The sequence below is a fragment of the Lipotes vexillifer genome, unplaced genomic scaffold, assembly GCF_000442215.2.
Source record: "Lipotes vexillifer unplaced genomic scaffold, Lipotes_vexillifer_v1.1 scaffold1111, whole genome shotgun sequence".
NCBI lineage: Eukaryota > Metazoa > Chordata > Mammalia > Artiodactyla > Lipotidae > Lipotes > Lipotes vexillifer.
This window is the reverse complement of record NW_006795034.1, coordinates 314,184-331,888: the sequence shown is the minus strand read 5'-3', so window position 1 is coordinate 331,888 and position 17,705 is coordinate 314,184. Positions and strand designations below refer to the sequence as shown.

Below are 17,705 nucleotides of genomic sequence, written 5' to 3'. Positions count from 1 at the left end.
TGAGTAGTTTGCCATGTTCAAATAATACATTAAATACTTTTTATTAAAAAAGCAAAGATGAAAAAGATATTATTCTTTAGTCTGCTAGGAAGCTTTATTTAATACCTGTGGAGTCCAGAGCACTATACCATTACCTATTCATTACTAAGACAAAGTGAATATCCACATGTTTCTTTCTTAGTGAGCAAAAGTTTTAGTAGCCCAACCTGAATTCAATATATAAGAACAATTTCAAGAAAATGAGCTATTGTTTTTTTGATATAATAGAAAGTCCACTTTCTCAAGGTTGTTTAAAAAACATTTCTAGGTCATCAAATACTATGTACCTACTTGTGATACCAGATTGTAGTTCTAATAAACTAGAATTGCAGGCTGTATTACATTGAAGTTTTCACAGAATACTTAATTTTTGGTATATAGTATATCTCTTTAAAATTGTCCCTAATGTTTTATCTCCCTCCCTTCTGCAAATAAAAAAAAAAGTATAACAATCATTAAATAATACTAATAGAATATTTTAAAAATTGAAAATGATTATTCACCACTTGATAATTTCCAAATTGAATATGTTCCCTGACTCTCTTATTCTCTTCTCTAGAGTACTCTCTGAGTAGCGCAGACCTGTCGTCTCTGTCTGGGTTTAACACCGCCAGCGCTCTTCATCTTGGCTCAGTAACTGGCTGGCAACAACAACACCTACATAATATGCCGCCATCAGCCCTCAGTCAACTGGGGTAAGCAATATTACTTCTTTCATAATACACTTTTAGAATGCATTGGTAAATGACAAATGGCAGTCTCTAACTGTGTGCTCTAATGTCCCTTTAGAGGATGTAAAATTCTACTTTATCAAAATCTGGAAGTTTAATACCTTTCAGGTATAGCTTAAATATTACTTTCCTCCTTCTTTATGAGGAGGGAGAGCTCTGTGATAATAGGGTATGTTATTTCCCAGTTGTTTTAGGCTATATTTGTTTCTACTTCTGTCAATGATAAGTTTTTCTTCAGTTAAGTTTTCACATAGTTCATGTGGGACATAAGAAAACATTTATAGTTATTAGTTTTTTAAATTTTTGAGATATTTGAGAATCCTTTTCACTTAGCATAAACCACATAGTTCAGGCCTAATGTAATGAACATAGTTAGCCTAATACTCAGAGGGTCAGCTATTCCACTGATATACAAACTTCATATATTTATGATGTACTCATAATATAGTTGTATATTCATAGATGTATGAATTTAAATATATGTATATGTGCATACATACACTAATTATCTAAATTTGGGTATAAAAATAATTTTTGTTGTTTTCTGAAGTCAGAAGATGTCTATTTCTGCCCCCTTGTGGTACTTTTGAGATATGTCTTTATTATAGAAATAACTCCTGTCATTTATCAATAGGAAAGTTCAAATCTTAAGAGGCCCGGAATTCACAAATAATACTACTTGTAAAACCATTTTTAAGTTTAAAACATGAACCAAAGACATGACTTTCAGTTTTATAACTCCAAAACTTCAATTAATCTTCAAAAGAAATTACTAGGAGGATATAAAATATTAAAGATAAACCATTTTTATATTTTATACTTATATTTTAGAAAAGTGGGGTATGCCTACCCCACTTTTACTTTTCTGCTGAGATGTTGGTTAAAATAGTTAGCTAATTCTATGTTGATATTCTAAGGAGATAATGAGAATAAAACTTTGATTAGAATAAAAATCACTGCTATCACAACTTCTCTCTTACTCCGCTCCAGCCCCACTAGCCTTCACGTGGAATTGATTTCACATAGATTACTGCTCTGATTGTGGAGTCTTCACCCATTTACTATTTGCTTATATGCATTTTACTCACTAATCACTATTGTTGAAACTCTAACCTCTCATGTAAAAAAATAAAAGAAATTCACTTGACACTGTTGCTCTGCTTTCTTGAGAGATTAACTTTGAAGATATGTTGTATGTTGAACAGCAACAGAATTTCTCTATTTAGAATAAATTTAACCAGAAATGTTAACTATCCAAATAGACATTTATGGCAATAACTTTTTCAGGCAGTTATCACTAACTACATCGTATCAACCAAGCAATCTTAAAATACATACACGTGGCATTGTACTTCTGTGGTTCGGCAGTGAATCCACTGTTCGTGCTTCTTGTCAAAAATAAAGGTAGCTGTTTACTTCTCATTTTTCACAAAATTCATCCATTATAGGTACTGCTTTCCCCTACAAATTATTAATGTCAAAAGCCATATTATTTTCTCCGACTATGGCTTTCTTTTCAGTAGCACCCGATAATTTGCATTTTTACATAGAAAACACATGTATTTACGTATTTTAACTACACTACAATTTTTAAACTCTCTTCTATTACATGGGAAGAACGAAATTCTCTGCTGCCTTTAATAGAGGCTTCAGTAAATGAGAAAGAAGTGACAGCCCTGGACTAGAGAGGAACTGAATTACAACAGCCAAGGATGAAGCATTTTGTTTAATTCCAGTTTCTTTCAACACCAATTCTCATGAGTTGACTCTGAGTTATGTGTTTTTATTGCACTTAATCACTTCCCTTATACCTCAGATAGATACCCCTTCCAGGCCTTCTAATTTTAGCCCGCCTGCCTGCCTTCCTTCTTTCCCTCCTTCCTTCCTTCCTTCCTTCGCTCCTTCCTTCCCTCCTTCCTTCCTTCCTTCCTCTTTCTATATCCTGTCCTTGAGCTAGACACAATACACTAGAGAAAAAATTAAAAGTATTTTAGAGACAGACTTTTCCTTGGTGGATTAGAAAGATCTCTCTCCTCTCTCTCTCTCTCTCTCTCTCTCTCTCTCTCTCTCTCTCACACATACACACACACACACACACACACACACACACAGTAGTTTTCAAAAGGAGATTCCTTCAAATGAGCTAGCCTGTGCTCACACGATTAAATATTAAAAAGAAAAAGAAAATCCCAAGTTGTAATATTTTTGTAAAATAAATTATATGAGCTACCTTTATTCCTTACAATGTAAATCAGTTTTTAAAAACTGATATTTTTCCAGGCCAAAGTAGTCCCAAATGCTTGTGTGGTAGACTCACATTCTTGCGGACAGATACAGTGTTCAAAGCAGAGTAAAATATCTTTCAGCCCACCTAAGTAGAAATTCCTCGCAGCCCAAGAGGGTTGCCACAATTCTTTCTCAAAATTAAAGAAGTATGAAAGAGCTCTTCATATTTTGTTCATAGAAATACCTTTAAGTCCTTAAAGCTATACTGTTAGCACTATCTAGTATCTGATTTTATCTAAGCAAGTTAGATAACCAGCATAAACTGACCTATGTAGGGGGCAGAGCAGACTGGCAGAAGGAACTTGCCATCAAGGGTTAGCAAAAGTCATTCGAATACTAATATTTGAGAAAATGACCCTCAAATTTTTTGGTATTTTTCTCCTACCACCTAAAAAAAAGACAACCTATTTTCTAGAAGCATTTCCATCATCATCCTTGTTGATGTGGGTATTCAGTACATACTGAGAGATGACTTTAAGTAAAGGTGATTTTTAAAAGGTTAGGTTACATATAGTTTGATAGTCTAATTTCCAGGTGGGGGCAGTAAGAAATTTGAATAAAGCTACCCAGTCATGTTTCATTTCTCAACAATATGGGGAAGGTCGGTGTTTCCCCAGCTGGAAGGAAGGCATCTGTAGTAGCTGGGAGCTTGCAGCAGGACTGGATATGGGAACGTGCACATCTGGCTTCTGTCTCCCCATGCACCTCCTCACATAGGAAGTATCTCACAGTTATCTGTGTCTGTAAAAATTTTGTTCTCAAGAACAAGTAGACCAACATGCTTATATCTGAATCTAGTATATATACAGCGAAGTGCTGTTAATGCTCCTTTTTTAAGAACATACTTCTTTGATAATGGAGACTAGCCAATTAAACTTCATTCTGTTTTGAATCCCATAGCACAGTATAATGAAGCTGAATCTAAGATATCACTTACAATGCATTACTGTGGATTTAGTGTCCCCAGAACTACTCAAAATGCTTCATGAACGCTTTCACTGTCAAATGAAATGCCACCAACTAAGTTTATCTTATCTTAGGGACTAGCTTATTTGTTTGTAGGAAAGGATAAACAGTTAGTGTTGTATCTTTTGTGGGGAAGAGATACAGCAAAATCTATGCAAGTCAGCTGACTTTGGGAAATGGAGTGAATAAGTAGAAAAAACAGCTTCCAAAAGCTGTATTAAAGAAACAGCATTTTGATTATATTATTTTTTGCTCAGTTTATCCAGATTAACTGCTTATACTGGTTCAACTCACCAAATTTTTTTTTCTAATTTTCCATGTCACCCTGCCTCTGAATCTAAATGTCAAAGGACAGGCAAAAGTATTTATTGATATGCCACTTTATTTGCAGACCCCTAATTGACATCCATTATTAAACAGTTGTGTGATTCATAGCCGAAGCATTTAATTAAATTTTAGTGAAATAAGTCTTTCTTATCCAGAGCCAGGAAAATTCTTTCTTCCAGAAATCAAAAGATGATTTCCTGTGACATCAAAATGAATCATTAAGTAACTCTGAACCAAGATAAAATAGTCCACCGTTATGGATCCTTTTGAAATACAGGTGTTCCCCTCCTCATTTCAATATCTTTTTGATTTAAAGATTATTTCATTAAAAGTCTTAGAAAATTAGTGTACTAATATACAATGTAAAATAAAAACAAATAAATAAAAGTATAAACAGGTGATTGAAAATTATGTACACTCAATGTGTAGTATCTTGTTATAAATGCTAAGACTGCTTTGATTCTGTAAGATCATAAAAGAGAGAGAAAGAAAGCCTTATTAGGGAAACAAACAATTCTCCCTTATGTTATTCTCTACATTAGCTCATCTATTAATAAGAGAAGGAAAGTATTTCTTTGCCAGTAGGTGGTGCTTTTGTATAAAACATCACTCAGAGAGAAACTCATTTCTAATTTTGTTATCTCTATGTATCTTGAACCTGAATTGCATCTTCCAAAAGCCCAGCCCCAAATTACTCCACTTTTTCCTCTGAAATATATGCCCATTTTCTCACTGCTTACAGTGACATTTTTAATACCATCTAATTCTCTCCATTGGAAAGTAACATAATCACATACATGAGTAGGTGGGTTTGCTTTCCTGTTTAAAGTGGGTGTGTCTGTATGGATGATTCTTTACTGTGACTCTCCTCAGTAAAAGAGATTTCTGTTCCCTCTTGACAATATGGACAAGTAACACTGACTCTAGCCGTGGATGTCAGTGCACTCAGAATGTAAGAACAGTACAAGCACCTTAAAATTGATGTCAGCAATATTACTCTGGTTTATCCTGATCGAAGTCATTGTGATTGCTAGTCTACACCTAAGAGCTTAATGCTTTTCCCTCCAGAACTTCCAAGTATCTAAATTCTCCCACACCTTGGAAGAAGGGCAAGTTATGCTATCCTGGAATAAATGAGGATTAAGGGTTATAAACCCAGTAAAATCACACTAGATCCTTTTTTACAACAACCTTTCCTTAAGCAAATCCAGATTCATCAACTAATGACAATGATAAATTAGAGGAGTGGTCTTAGTATCCCAGCAGGGAGAGACTAGCTATAATAATACTGAGGTAATTGTGGGGAAAAAAAACAGTATTTTCATCCCATGTAACTGAGAAAGGATGAAGAAAGTCAAATTCTTTCTCAGTTTTAGTGGGATAGGAAGTCTTAAGTGTTTTTAAGCCAATACTTAAAATTTCCTTCCACATCTTTCCCCATCCTAAGCTTTTCACCAGAAACGGTTATAGGTAGCATTTTATGGATTCTATTTATTTGAAATTTGAACTCTCTCCACTTTCTCTGAAGACTGTGCAACTTAATGTGCATATTAAATTCAGGGAAACATTTATATCCATAATAAGCTCTCTACAATAATTTTCAAACACAGGCATTAGTAAATCAAAGAAGTCTAATTCAGAACCTAAACCCTGTATTGTTAAGCCCTATTGTTAAGTCTTGGATTACATTTTGGAACTAGCCTAGGGAGAAATTCCATGGACATAGAAAATGCTTTTTCCAGCGTGTCTTGTTAAAATCTTCCTGAACCGGTAACCGGCACATTTAGGGAGGCTGTGAGAGACTAGAGGTATGATTCCTGAGGCCTGGACTAGTTAAATGCTGGAATTATTACGGGGCAAATCAACAAAAGCATTCCAATTGCTCTAAGAAGGCGATGCCCCCAGGTGCTTTCAAACACGCTCTCCTCTGGGCATGCTCTGTTGTCGATGCAAATCTTTAAGCTGATGTTTTATGTAATTGTGAGTTCCTGGGGGCTCCAGGCCTCCTCCATCTGTAACTGGGTTTCCTTTCCTCCTACAGAGCTTGCACTAGCACTCATTTATCTCAGAGTTCAAATCTCTCCCTGCCTTCTACTCAAAGCCTCAACATCAAGTCAGAACCTGTTTCTCCTCCTAGAGACCGTACCACCACCCCTTCGAGATACCCACAACACACGCGCCACGAGGCGGGGAGATCTCCTGTTGACAGCTTGAGCAGCTGTAGCAGTTCGTACGATGGCAGCGACCGAGAGGATCACCGGAACGAATTCCACTCCCCCATTGGACTCACCAGACCTTCGCCGGACGAAAGGGAAAGTCCCTCAGTCAAGCGCATGCGACTCTCTGAAGGATGGGCAACATGATCAGATTATTACTTAATAGTTTTTTTTTTTTTCTTGCAGTGTGTGTGTGTGCTATACCTTAATGGGGAAGGGGGGTCGATATGCATTATATGTGCTGTGTGTGGAAAACAAAAGTCAGGTACTCTGTTTTGTAAAAGTACTTTTAAATTGCCTCAGTGATACAGTATAAAGATAAACAGAAATGCTGAGATAAGCTTAGCACTTGAGTTGTACAACAGAACACTTGTACAAAATAGATTTTAAGGCTAACTTCTTTTCACTGTTGTGCTCCTTTGCAAAATGTATGTTACAATAGATAGTGTCATGTTGCAGGTTCAACGTTATTTACATGTAAATAGACAAAAGGAAACATTTGCCAAAAGCGGCAGATCTTTACTGAAAGAGAGAGCAGCTGTTATGCAACATATAGAAAAGTGTATAGATGTTTTGGACAGACCCGGCAAAGGGTGGCCACGGTTAAATGTTAGGAACACATCAGGTCACCTAACACCCACCCCGAGAACGCTCACAAACCTGCAGGCACATCCTTGGTGTATGGCACTCATGAGAAAGGATCGATGACCATTAAAAGAGGACCATACCTATTTTTAAAAATGTGGAGTTTGAGGGCTAACGTATTTAATTAAATAAATAAATAAATCTGGGTCTGCATCTCTTATTAAATAAAAATATAAAAATATGTACATTACATTTTGCTTATTTTCATATAAAAGGTAAGACAGAGTTTGCAAAGCATTTGTGGCTTTTTGTAGTTTACTTAAGCCAAAATGTGTTTTTTCCCCCTTGATAGCTTCGCTAATATTTTAAACAGTCCTGTAAAAAAACCAAAAAGGACTTTTTGTATAGAAAGCACTACCCTAAGCCATGAAGAACTCCATGCTTTGCTAACCAAGATAACTGTTTTCTCTTTGTAGAAGTTTTGTTTTTGAAATGTGTATTTCTAATTATATAAAATATTAAGAATCTTTTAAAAAATCTGTGAAATTAACATGCTTGTGTATAGCTTTCTAATATATATAATATTATGGTAATAGCAGAAGTTTTGTTATCTTAATAGCGGGAGGGGGGTATATTTGTGCAGTTGCACATTTGAGTAACTATTTTCTTTCTGTTTTCTTTTACTCTGCATACATTTTATAAGTTCAAGGTCAGCTGTCAAAAGGATAACCTGTGGGATTAGAACATATCACATTGCAACACCCTAAATTGTTTTTAATCCATTAGCAATCAATTGGGTCAACTGACATCCATTGTATATACTAATTAGTTTCTTTCATGCTATTTCTTTTGGTTTTGTTTTTGCATTTTTATCAAATGCAGGGCCCCTTTCTGATCTCACCATTTCACCAAGCATCTTGGAATTCAGTAAGTGCATACCCTAAACTTGCCCATATCCTAAATGATATGGTTGGTTTTCAGCCTAGAATTTGATAACGCTTTTAAGAAATATGCCCAGAAGAGAGAGCTGTGTTGGGGCACATGTCCCGCCAATATAGCCCTAGAAACAAGTGATATGGAGTTTACTCTATGCATGAGTTATAAATTCCCACAGAAGAAAAATGTGAAAGACTGGGTGCTAGATAAGAAGGAAGCAGGTAAAGGGATAGTTGCTTCGTCATCCGTTTTTAATTATTTTACCTGACCCTTAACAATCTTGTCAGCAATATAGGACTGTTGAACAATCCCGGTGTGTCAGGACCCCCAAATGTCACTTCTGCATAAAGCATGTATGTCATCTATTTTTTCTTCAATAAAGAGATTTAATAGCCATTTCAAGAAATCCCATTAAAGAACCTCTCTATGTCCCTTTTTTTTTAATTTTCAAAAAATAATGATGACTCTTGTCTAATATTCGTCTATAAGGGATTAATTTTCAGACCCTTTAAAAAGTGAGTGCCATAAAAGAAAGTTGATATATATTGTTTAAAAGAGATTTCAGTCTAGGAATGATTTTCTCTTGGAATGTGAAGATCTGTCGATTCATCTCCAGACATACACATTGACATACACAGCAAAGAAGATAGACAGTAAGATCGACACTGCTATATCAGGTGTAGGACATTTCTTATCCAGTTTTTTCTTTTTCTTGCATAGTTGCTATGTGTTTCTCATTGCAAAAGGCTGCCGCTGGGTGGCAAAAGCCAAGAGACCTTACTAACTAGGCTATATTTTTCTTAACTTGATCTGAAATCCACAATTAGACCACAATGCACCTTTGTTTCTATCCATATAGGATGCTAGCCTGCCTTGTACTAACGTTTTATATACTAAATCAAACAAAAAAGAAATCAGTCATTTCATATATCGCACTACTCCAGGTATCCATGGAACATGAAAGAAAAACATTTATGCAGAGGAAAAACAGAAAATCATCCCTGAACACACACACATACACACACACACACACACACACACATTCACACATAGGGGGAAAAACAGAAAATTATTTTCCTCGCCATAAATTTGATCCCATTCTTACAACCCATCCTTGTAACTTGATGTGTACAAAATATGCAAATGTCACAAATGTTCTTTGTCATTTCAAAACACTTTATCAATAACTTACCAGTGGGTGGGAAAGGGTCATTATGTGAAAATATGAAAAAATAGCCATATTAATTTTTTACCTGCAATTTGCCTCAGCAAGAAAGAAAAAGTGATTTTCTAATGCTGAAGATAAAGTAAGCTAAAGTACCAGCAGAAACCTTGGCTGTTTATAGCAGTTCTGACAATAGTTTTATAAGAACATGAAAAGAACAGAATGACTTGAAAATGGATGCCAGTCATCTCTTGTTCCCACTACTGAATTCATATAAAGTGGTGGCAAGATAGCAAAGGGATAATCTGAGAATTTTTTGAAGATGATTTAATGAGAAGAAGCACAATTTTGATTGTGATGAGTCACTTTCTGTAAACAATCGCTGTCTATCTTTACCCTTATACCTTATCTGTAATTTACCAGTTATTGTATTTGCAAAGCTAGTACCGTTTTGGGTTTTTATCATGGTAAATCCTTTGTATTCAGGAGTTTAGGGCAGAGCCCTGAGGGAGTGTTATTTTACCTAACCCGTCCTAGAGTAACATTTTAGGCAACATTCTTCATTGCAAGTAAAAGAACCATAAGTGGCATTTTACACAGCTTACAAGTATTGTTATATCTAATCCTATTTTAGAAGATTTTTTGGTAATATTAAGCTTAAATACTGGTAAAACTGATGCAATATACGCAAGCTGCACAACCTGTATGCATTGGTGCGTGGAAGGCTGTTCATTTCAACCTTTTTTAAAATTGTGTTTTTTAGTAAAATGGCTTATTTTTTCCCAAAGGTGGAATTTAGCATTTTGTAATGATGAATATAAAAATACCTATCATCCTCAGATCATTTTAAGGTTAACTAAGGTGAAAATTTTAAAAAATTCCAATACACTTTTTAAAAAAATGTCTGCCCTCTCACACTTTTATGTATTTATTTTTCTTACATACCCATCTTCTAACTTAGAGATAGCATTTTTTGCCCCCTTTATCCTTGTTTTTGTTTTTTACTCCAGAGAGTAAATGCTTTGTATTTCTTTCTTTAGAAAAAAAAAGTTGTTTTTTTTTTTAAAGAAGAAGCCGCCACTTGAACCCACAATAAATGCTGTTGCCTAAGCATGGCATACTTCGTCTGTTCCCGTTTGTGCCATCTGCTGTGATGTCATCACTTATATGGCGTTAATTTCCTGCCACTACAGATCTTTTGAAGATTGATGGAATACTGGTGTCTGTTAGAATGCTTCAGACTACAAGATGTAATTAAAGGCTTTTCTTAATACGTTTTAACCAAAGATGTGGAGCAATCCAAGCCACATATCTTCTACATTAAATTTGTCCATTTGGGTTATTTTCATAATCGGGTATTGCATTTTGCCTTCCCTGTTCATACCTCAAATTGATCCATACCTCAGTTTAATTCAGAGAGGTCAGCTAAGAGACGGATTCTGTTGTGGTTTGAATGCATTACCAGTGTTCTCTTGGAGCGAAGCAGCCCTGGGTCACTGTAGGCATAGGACTTGGATTGCTTCAGATGGTTTGCTGTATCATTTTTCTTCTTTTTCTTTTTCTGGGGACTTGTTTCCATTAAATGACAGTAATTAAAATAGCTTGTAAATGAGGGCATACAAGCATTTGCAACAAATATTCAAATAGAGGCTCACAGCGGCATAAGCTGGACTTTGTCGCCACTAGATGACAAGATGTTATAACTAAGTTAAACCACATCTGTGTATCTCAAGGGACTTAATTCAGCTGTCTGTAGTGAATAAAAGTGGGGAATTTTCAAAAGTTTCTCCTGCTGGAAATAAGGTATAATTTGTATTTTGCAGACAATTCAGTAAAGTTACTGGCTTTCTTAGTGATGCAGTGTCTGTGGTGCATTTTTTTAATTAATGTTTTGCTGTTTAAACTTATTCCACTTTATCGTGTTTTTTTAAAGCAGCTTCTCCCACAAGCACAAGTGAGCTTTCTCAGTTTTCAACTCAAAATACTCAAAAAGAGTGGTATTTGTGTTTTGGCGGGGAGGGAGAGTGTGAATTGTTTCCCTGCTCTTGGGGTGATATATGTAACCAGCCAGTGTGGGAAGTACAAGGTTCTTATCAAGTGGCTCAACTTTGTTATCAAAGCAGTTCCGTGAAGATCTTTGATAACTTGCTTAATTACACAGACTTTTCCAAAACTCATTGTGCAAGATATCCCCATGTTTAATATTTTTTAAACTAAAGTGTGTAAAAAGCACTTCCAGACTTATTTCTTTTTTCTTCATCAGAATAGTCTACTTAACCAAAAGAGGTTGAAAACATAGGCTTCTATCTAAATATTTGAGGAAATTAGTGAATTCATCCATTTTTAGAAACTACAAAATATCTCCATTACCAAAATTTAATTACTGATATAATTTCTAAAGGAAATGTCCTTAGAAAGATCAACATAGAGACTAATTTAGGAACTGAAAAGGAAAACAAGGAGGCCCTGGCCAGCCGACTGGAGAACTGGACTTTTGCGTTAGCAGTGACTCCTCCTCTGATGAAAAAAAGAATGCCTCCTGCAGAAACGCTGCATGTGGCTTCAGAATAGCAGTGCTTTTCTCTTTGTTCTCTTTATCCATTTTCAGCAAGCATTTATTAAGCAATTATTATGCATATCTCGTGGTAGATTCTAGGATGAATCAAGATGTAGCTCTTGCTATTAATAAATGTATAACCTAATAGGAGATTAAAAGGCTAATAGGAAATAGGAAGTGTTTTCAGAGACATCTGCAAAGTGCTAGAAGGGAACCACTTTGGCCATCTTTGGAACAGAGCTGAAGCCCCAAGAATAGGCACTTCGTAATCTGCCCAGCCGAAGCACTCTTTGACTTGTCTTTTGGAGGTGGGTAGGATGGAGAAAGGCCCAGATGGATAAGGACAGGGCTGACTTGTGGGCACAAGACCTCTGCAGTCACACGTGGCCCTCCACTTAGCTTCATGTTCTGTTGTCACCATCTTGAAAATCTAACCTTTGAGCCTGTGGGGGTTTTTTGTTTTGTTTTGTTTTTGCGGTACGCCGGCCTCTCACTGTTGTGGCCTCTCCCTTTGCGGAGCACAGGCTCCGGACGCGCAGGCTCAGCGGCCATGGCTCACGGGCCCAGCTGCTCCGCGGCACGTGGGATCTTTCCGGACCGGGGCACGAACCCGTGTCCCCTGCATCGGCAGGTGGACTCTGAACCACTGCGCCACCAGGGAAGCCCTGAGCCTGTGTCTTGTAAGTGAAGTCATTTAGGACAATAGATCATGTATGTGAACAGAGGTGATTAACAGAAAAAAAAGTGGAAGGCTTGAATTGTAGTAACTTTAGAGGCACTTTTTCCCTGCTCTTTAAAAAAGGACATTTTCACTTTGCAGTGAACCCTGCAAATTACAACTCCAGTCCTGGATGAGAGCAACGTACAAGGAGGAAATAGTAGGTACTAAGGCACAAGGATAGAAAAGCAAGAGACAAATTTGCAGGACTGATGGCCCCACCCTGTTTAAACTATAGCATGTGTAGGTGTTGGCGGAGATCATGGAGAGGAAGACTTGGGCTATCAGAGGTCTCTCACCCTCTTGCCCGTCTTTGGAATGTACGTTCTGCTCACTGTTCCCACAGTGGCAGCTGTTTTCAAGAACACAGCCTCGAGAGAGCAAGGTGGTGTTGAGATCATCTGGACAGTATACATGACTGAACCCCCATTAAGTCCTCTATATAAACTTTTAAGGGAATTTCCTGACGGTCCAGTGGTCAGAACTCGGTGCTTTCACTGCCGTGGGCCCAGGTTCAGTCCCTGGTCGGGGAACTAAGATCCGGAAAGCCGCTCTGCTCAGCCAAGAAACAAAACTTTTAAGTTTTTGGTGAGCGGGTGTAGAGATTCACTTATATTGCAGCCACTCAAGATAAGCCGCCTGTGTAAGTTTCCTTGCTTATTAAACCTGCCACCCACCAATCTGGAGTGGTCTGCCTCTTTCTTTGGTCTCTCCTTACCCTCCGTGTACAGAGGCCGGGAAGCTCCCAAGGTTGGGGTCTGATTATATAATTGCAATTTAAGAAGTCTGGGGTTTAAGGAATTAAGTGAAAGATGACAAGAGATGGAATTGTTAAAGTACAACAAATGATTAGGTTTATGGTAGGAGTGATGATAGATAAGGAATTGTTTATAGTTTCAAGCTTAAATGGTTAGGATCATAGTAATGTTCAAATTGGATATGGAGAGGTCACTGCTTTGTCAGGAAGGTAATTAATTCCGTTTTCAGCCTGTGGAGGTTGAGTGATATCCAAGAAGAATGTGAGAATTTTGTAAATAGAGACTTGAGCTCAGGATACCAGTCAATCTGAAGGTAAAGTTTTGGATGTTACTAACAGGGAGGAGCCGTGCCTTTGAAAAGCGTGTCAAGGGGAAGAAAGGGCAAAGGGGGAAGGGAGAAGGGGGCTTGGAAGGGAATGGTGCAGAGGGGAGACCTACAGAGGGAAAAGGACAAAGTCAGGAGGGAGCAGTGAGAAGGAAAACCGAAGAGTGCAGTCAAGGCATGGAGAGGTTTCAAGGAAGGGAAGAAAAGAAGTGTTCAACAGTGTGCAGTGCTCTATTGGGGTTCCAGAGGACGGAGATCAAAGAAGGGTGATATCTGAGAACTAGCTCAGCAAAATGGCGTGGGAGAGAGGAGAGACCACAGAAGTCCGTCTAAGAGATGTTGTGAAATTTCAGGCAGCGAGTATGAACGAATCTTTTACAATGTTTGTGATTAAAAGAAGAGAGCGGGGGGTGGGGGAGGGGGCTTCCCTGGTGGCGCAGTGGTTGAGAGTCCGCCTGCCGATGCAGGGCACACGCACACGGGTTCGTGCCCCGGTCCGAGAAGATCCCATCCGCGGCTGGGCCCCTGAGCCATGGCCACTGAGCCTGCGCGTCCGGAGCCTGTGCCCCGCATCGGGAGAGGCCACAGCAGTGAGAGGCTCGAGCTAGGGGAAACCTAAGGGGGCAGAGCACAGACATGAACCATCCTAACCAAAGCCTAGAGGATTACACTTTGTGCTCCCTAGGTCCAATTTGGATGTGGTTATTTTATTTCAATGATGTTTGGGAGTCTGGATTAAATAGAGTTATTGAATTTGATAAAGGCAAACCACGCAGAACAGGGCACCTTGAGTTTTCATTTTGTGAACTAAGTCCTTTTTCCATTTTGTTTGCATATTTTACGGCACTTTTCCTACACATTCTCCTTACAGACAGACTTCTAAGCAAGATCCAGTGATGAAAGTGGAAAGTCAAGTTCACTTCCCCATTGTGTGTCTCCCTTGAATTCCCACCATTTCTATTTCCAGAGAGCAAATGTCTCCATCACCCAAAATGAGGCTATTCCTTTAACCTCTCCTCTTCTAGGTACAGCCTCTTTCCTGGGGGACTTTTGCCTGAGAGTTATAGTTAGGAAAACAGGTAGGAAAATGTTCATAGTTTCTGGCTCTAAAGTGGTTTCTGGTTTTAGCAGCAACCTTGCCAGATCATCGGCTCCATCACACCCCAAATCTTGATCAGCTCCCACTTGAGGAAGAACCTCCAGCCCTAAAGCACCCATCTAGCAGCCAACCTCTGCTCTACGCCAAATAGAGATGGTAATCCCCTTTGAATCTGGTAACTGGTACAAGGGCCAGGCTGAAAGGGAGGAAACATGAACTACCAGTGGGGCAATTCCGCACTAAACTGAAAGTTGTTAAGAAAGCACTTTCCCCGAACTCTCCACAGCCAGAAATGTGAGGTCCAAGTCGCTTCCCTTGTCCCACCTTCCACTCCACAAAGACAGCACCAGGGCCTGGAGGTTGCAGTGGCCAGGCAACCTGAGGAAAAAGAAATTGCAGCTGGTGCATGAGTGAGGGCAAGACCCATTGTAATGGATGTTGAGTAGCTTCTCTGTAATGGAGTTGACTTTCATTTTCTTATTTTGCCTGCTCAGTGACCCTGGATGCAGTTTTTCCAGAGGTTATCTAGTCTCCTGGTTGAGAATCAGAACAGCTTTGCTCCTCACAAGCTAGGTAGCATTTCATTTGTCAAGTTATTTATTCTCTCTAAGCACCAATTTTCTCATTTATGACTAACTCACGGGGTTGCTCCGAGGCCCAGTTAAGACCTTCATAGGTGCTAATCAGTGAATAGATCCTTACTCGCCCGAAAAGTTACTCAAAATACATGCTACCATACTCTGTAAAATAACAGTAAAAAGAAGTCAACAAAATTCACATTTCTCCTATGATGATGACAATGTGCTCTTTTGTTTCTTGGGAATATCACATCCTCTCCCCAAAGATGATTTGGTACGGCCCTTTGCTGAGGGCCAAAGCACACACTCTACCTATGGAGAAAGCAGTGCTTTGCAGGTATTCATCCCCAAACTTCCCACTAGTGGTGCCAAATATATCAACACACAGAGACTTTTCTACAAGTAATTGTTACAGAAAGAGAATTACCTACTTCAAGCATTTATTCCATGAATATTCCATATGGTACACATGTTTCTCTTTACAAGAGTGTCTGCTTAGAAATGCAAACCTGTTTGTATGCAAAAGTTTGTATGTGTAGCATTTATGATTAAAATATTGGGAAGGTGCCCATCCATAAAGGAGTGTTTAAATAAATTGTGGTACATCAACACATTGAATACAGTTGTATGATCAGGCCACCCAAGATGGCTGTTCTCTTGCTTTCTGTACAGCTCCTGCTGAAGCAGTCCCTGCTTCACCTACACCCGGCTCACCTGACATCAGTGAGTCAAGAGGGAAGATCATTCCCTCTTAACCATAGAGCCTAATCAGTAAATGCCTACGCACTTGCTCTCGGCCCCAGCCAGTGATTGTTCTAATCTTTAGATCCAAACATCTTCACCTTGAGAGCTTATCCAAGGGGTGGTGAGGGGGCTGCTCCTCTGCTAGTTTCCCTGATAACCAATGAGTCCACCTGACATCAATTCCCCCTATAACTAGTAACCTCCTCCCTCCCTTCTGGAGCGAAGACTGCCCCATGTCCTGCCCGCTTGTGTGCCGCACGCACGGTGGGGTGTTGTTCCAGGACCTTGCTTCAGACATGTAAGGTCCCCCATCGTTAAACCACTGATTGCTCTTCGCTGACTCTGGGCTCTTTCCTAGGTCTTGAGGCTGGGCAAGTACAGAGCTTGCAGGGCTGCGTGGTCCAGCCCAACAGCAGTAGTTCAAAAGAAACATAAAACAAACAAAACTTCTATGTACTGATACGGAAATTTTCCAGAATATATTGTTAGATTAAAAAAAGCAATCATAGAACAGTATATGGTATGCTGATCCCAGAGAAAAATGGGAGAAGTAAACAATCAATGTACTTATATTTGCATAAAGAAATACTGGAAGTATATACAAGGAAAACAACAAAGTAGTTTCAAAGTGATGGCGGTTGGGGGGAAGGGGTGAGCAGGGTAGAAGCCAGACTTGACAACACAGACTTTTTAATATCGTTTTCATGTTTGAACTGTAGGATATGTTACTTATATCCAAAAAGAGAAAGGTTTTAGTTTAGAAAAAACTCCAAACGAAAGTAAATGCCACACAGTGGATTTACAGAAAGCTCTCTGCTGACTGAAGAGGCCCTTGGAAAAGTCCAGTGCATTTTCAATTTCAACTTTCAAAACCTCAGGACAGGTGAGCTTGCCTTTACGGATTCTCCAGGTGCAGAAGCTTTCAACTGTCACCTTCAGCTGACCGGGAGGAAACCTTGAGATTAGGAGTTTGCTTCTCTGTTGACTACACTAGCCAAACAAAAGGCCTTACTAAAGCAACAAGCTTCCCATAATTAAATCACAAATATGATTTCCTAAGAATATTTGGGTTTTCTTTGCCATTTTCCCAGCCACTTACCTGCATTTCTTTTTGACCGACTTCAGAATTCATCCCATAAGATTTAATTTTTTCTGCCTAATCAAGAATCTGTTTATCCGATTGAGCCATCTAATTTTAAGACTGCAAAGTCAAGGGATCCTGACTGGATTTCTGTTGAACTTACAGCTGCCTGGCTCATGGTCATTGCAAGCTGCTCCCACAATTGGCCAACACAACTCAACAGTATTAGAACACAGAAAACACGTCACCCTTGCTAACCTCTCTGTCCATACCATCAGCTGAAATGATATGGAGAGTATGCCACTTTCTGGTATTTCCTAATTCATCAGCTAAGTTACCAAGTACGAGTTGGAAGGCTAAAATAATCCAACTTTTCCGCCCCACCTTCCTGTCCTCCAAATTAAATATCTTGGTTTATGTTCTTTGCATGCACAAAGTTTTACCTTTAAAACATGTTAAAGGAATTATTTGGCCAAATCAAAAAATTTATCCTAAGATAAATTTATCTAATTTATCTATAATTTATCCTAAGATAAAAGGATAATACTTTTCAGCACCTCTCCTCCTAAACTCTCTGTTAGTGCTTGTATTTTT

At 38.5% G+C, this 17,705-nt stretch overlaps 1 protein-coding gene across 9 annotated transcripts in view; it reads left to right on the top strand.

Moving 5' to 3' along the window:
- MEF2C (myocyte enhancer factor 2C) overlaps nt 1-11,107 on the top strand; it is a 170,951-nt gene extending 159,844 nt beyond the window's left edge. For 3 of the 9 annotated variants that reach the window (XM_007467387.1, XM_007467384.1, XM_007467391.1), the window contains 2 exons: nt 599-734; nt 6,391-11,107. In XM_007467387.1, the coding sequence (XP_007467449.1) occupies nt 599-734; nt 6,391-6,712 (458 nt within the window). In that variant the 3' untranslated portion in view covers nt 6,713-11,107. The remainder of the gene's footprint in view (nt 1-598; nt 735-6,390) is intronic. The other 6 variants (XM_007467392.1, XM_007467388.1, XM_007467385.1 and 3 more) reach the window with 6 other exon arrangements.
- The last annotated feature ends 6,598 nt before the right edge of the window (nt 11,108-17,705 follow it).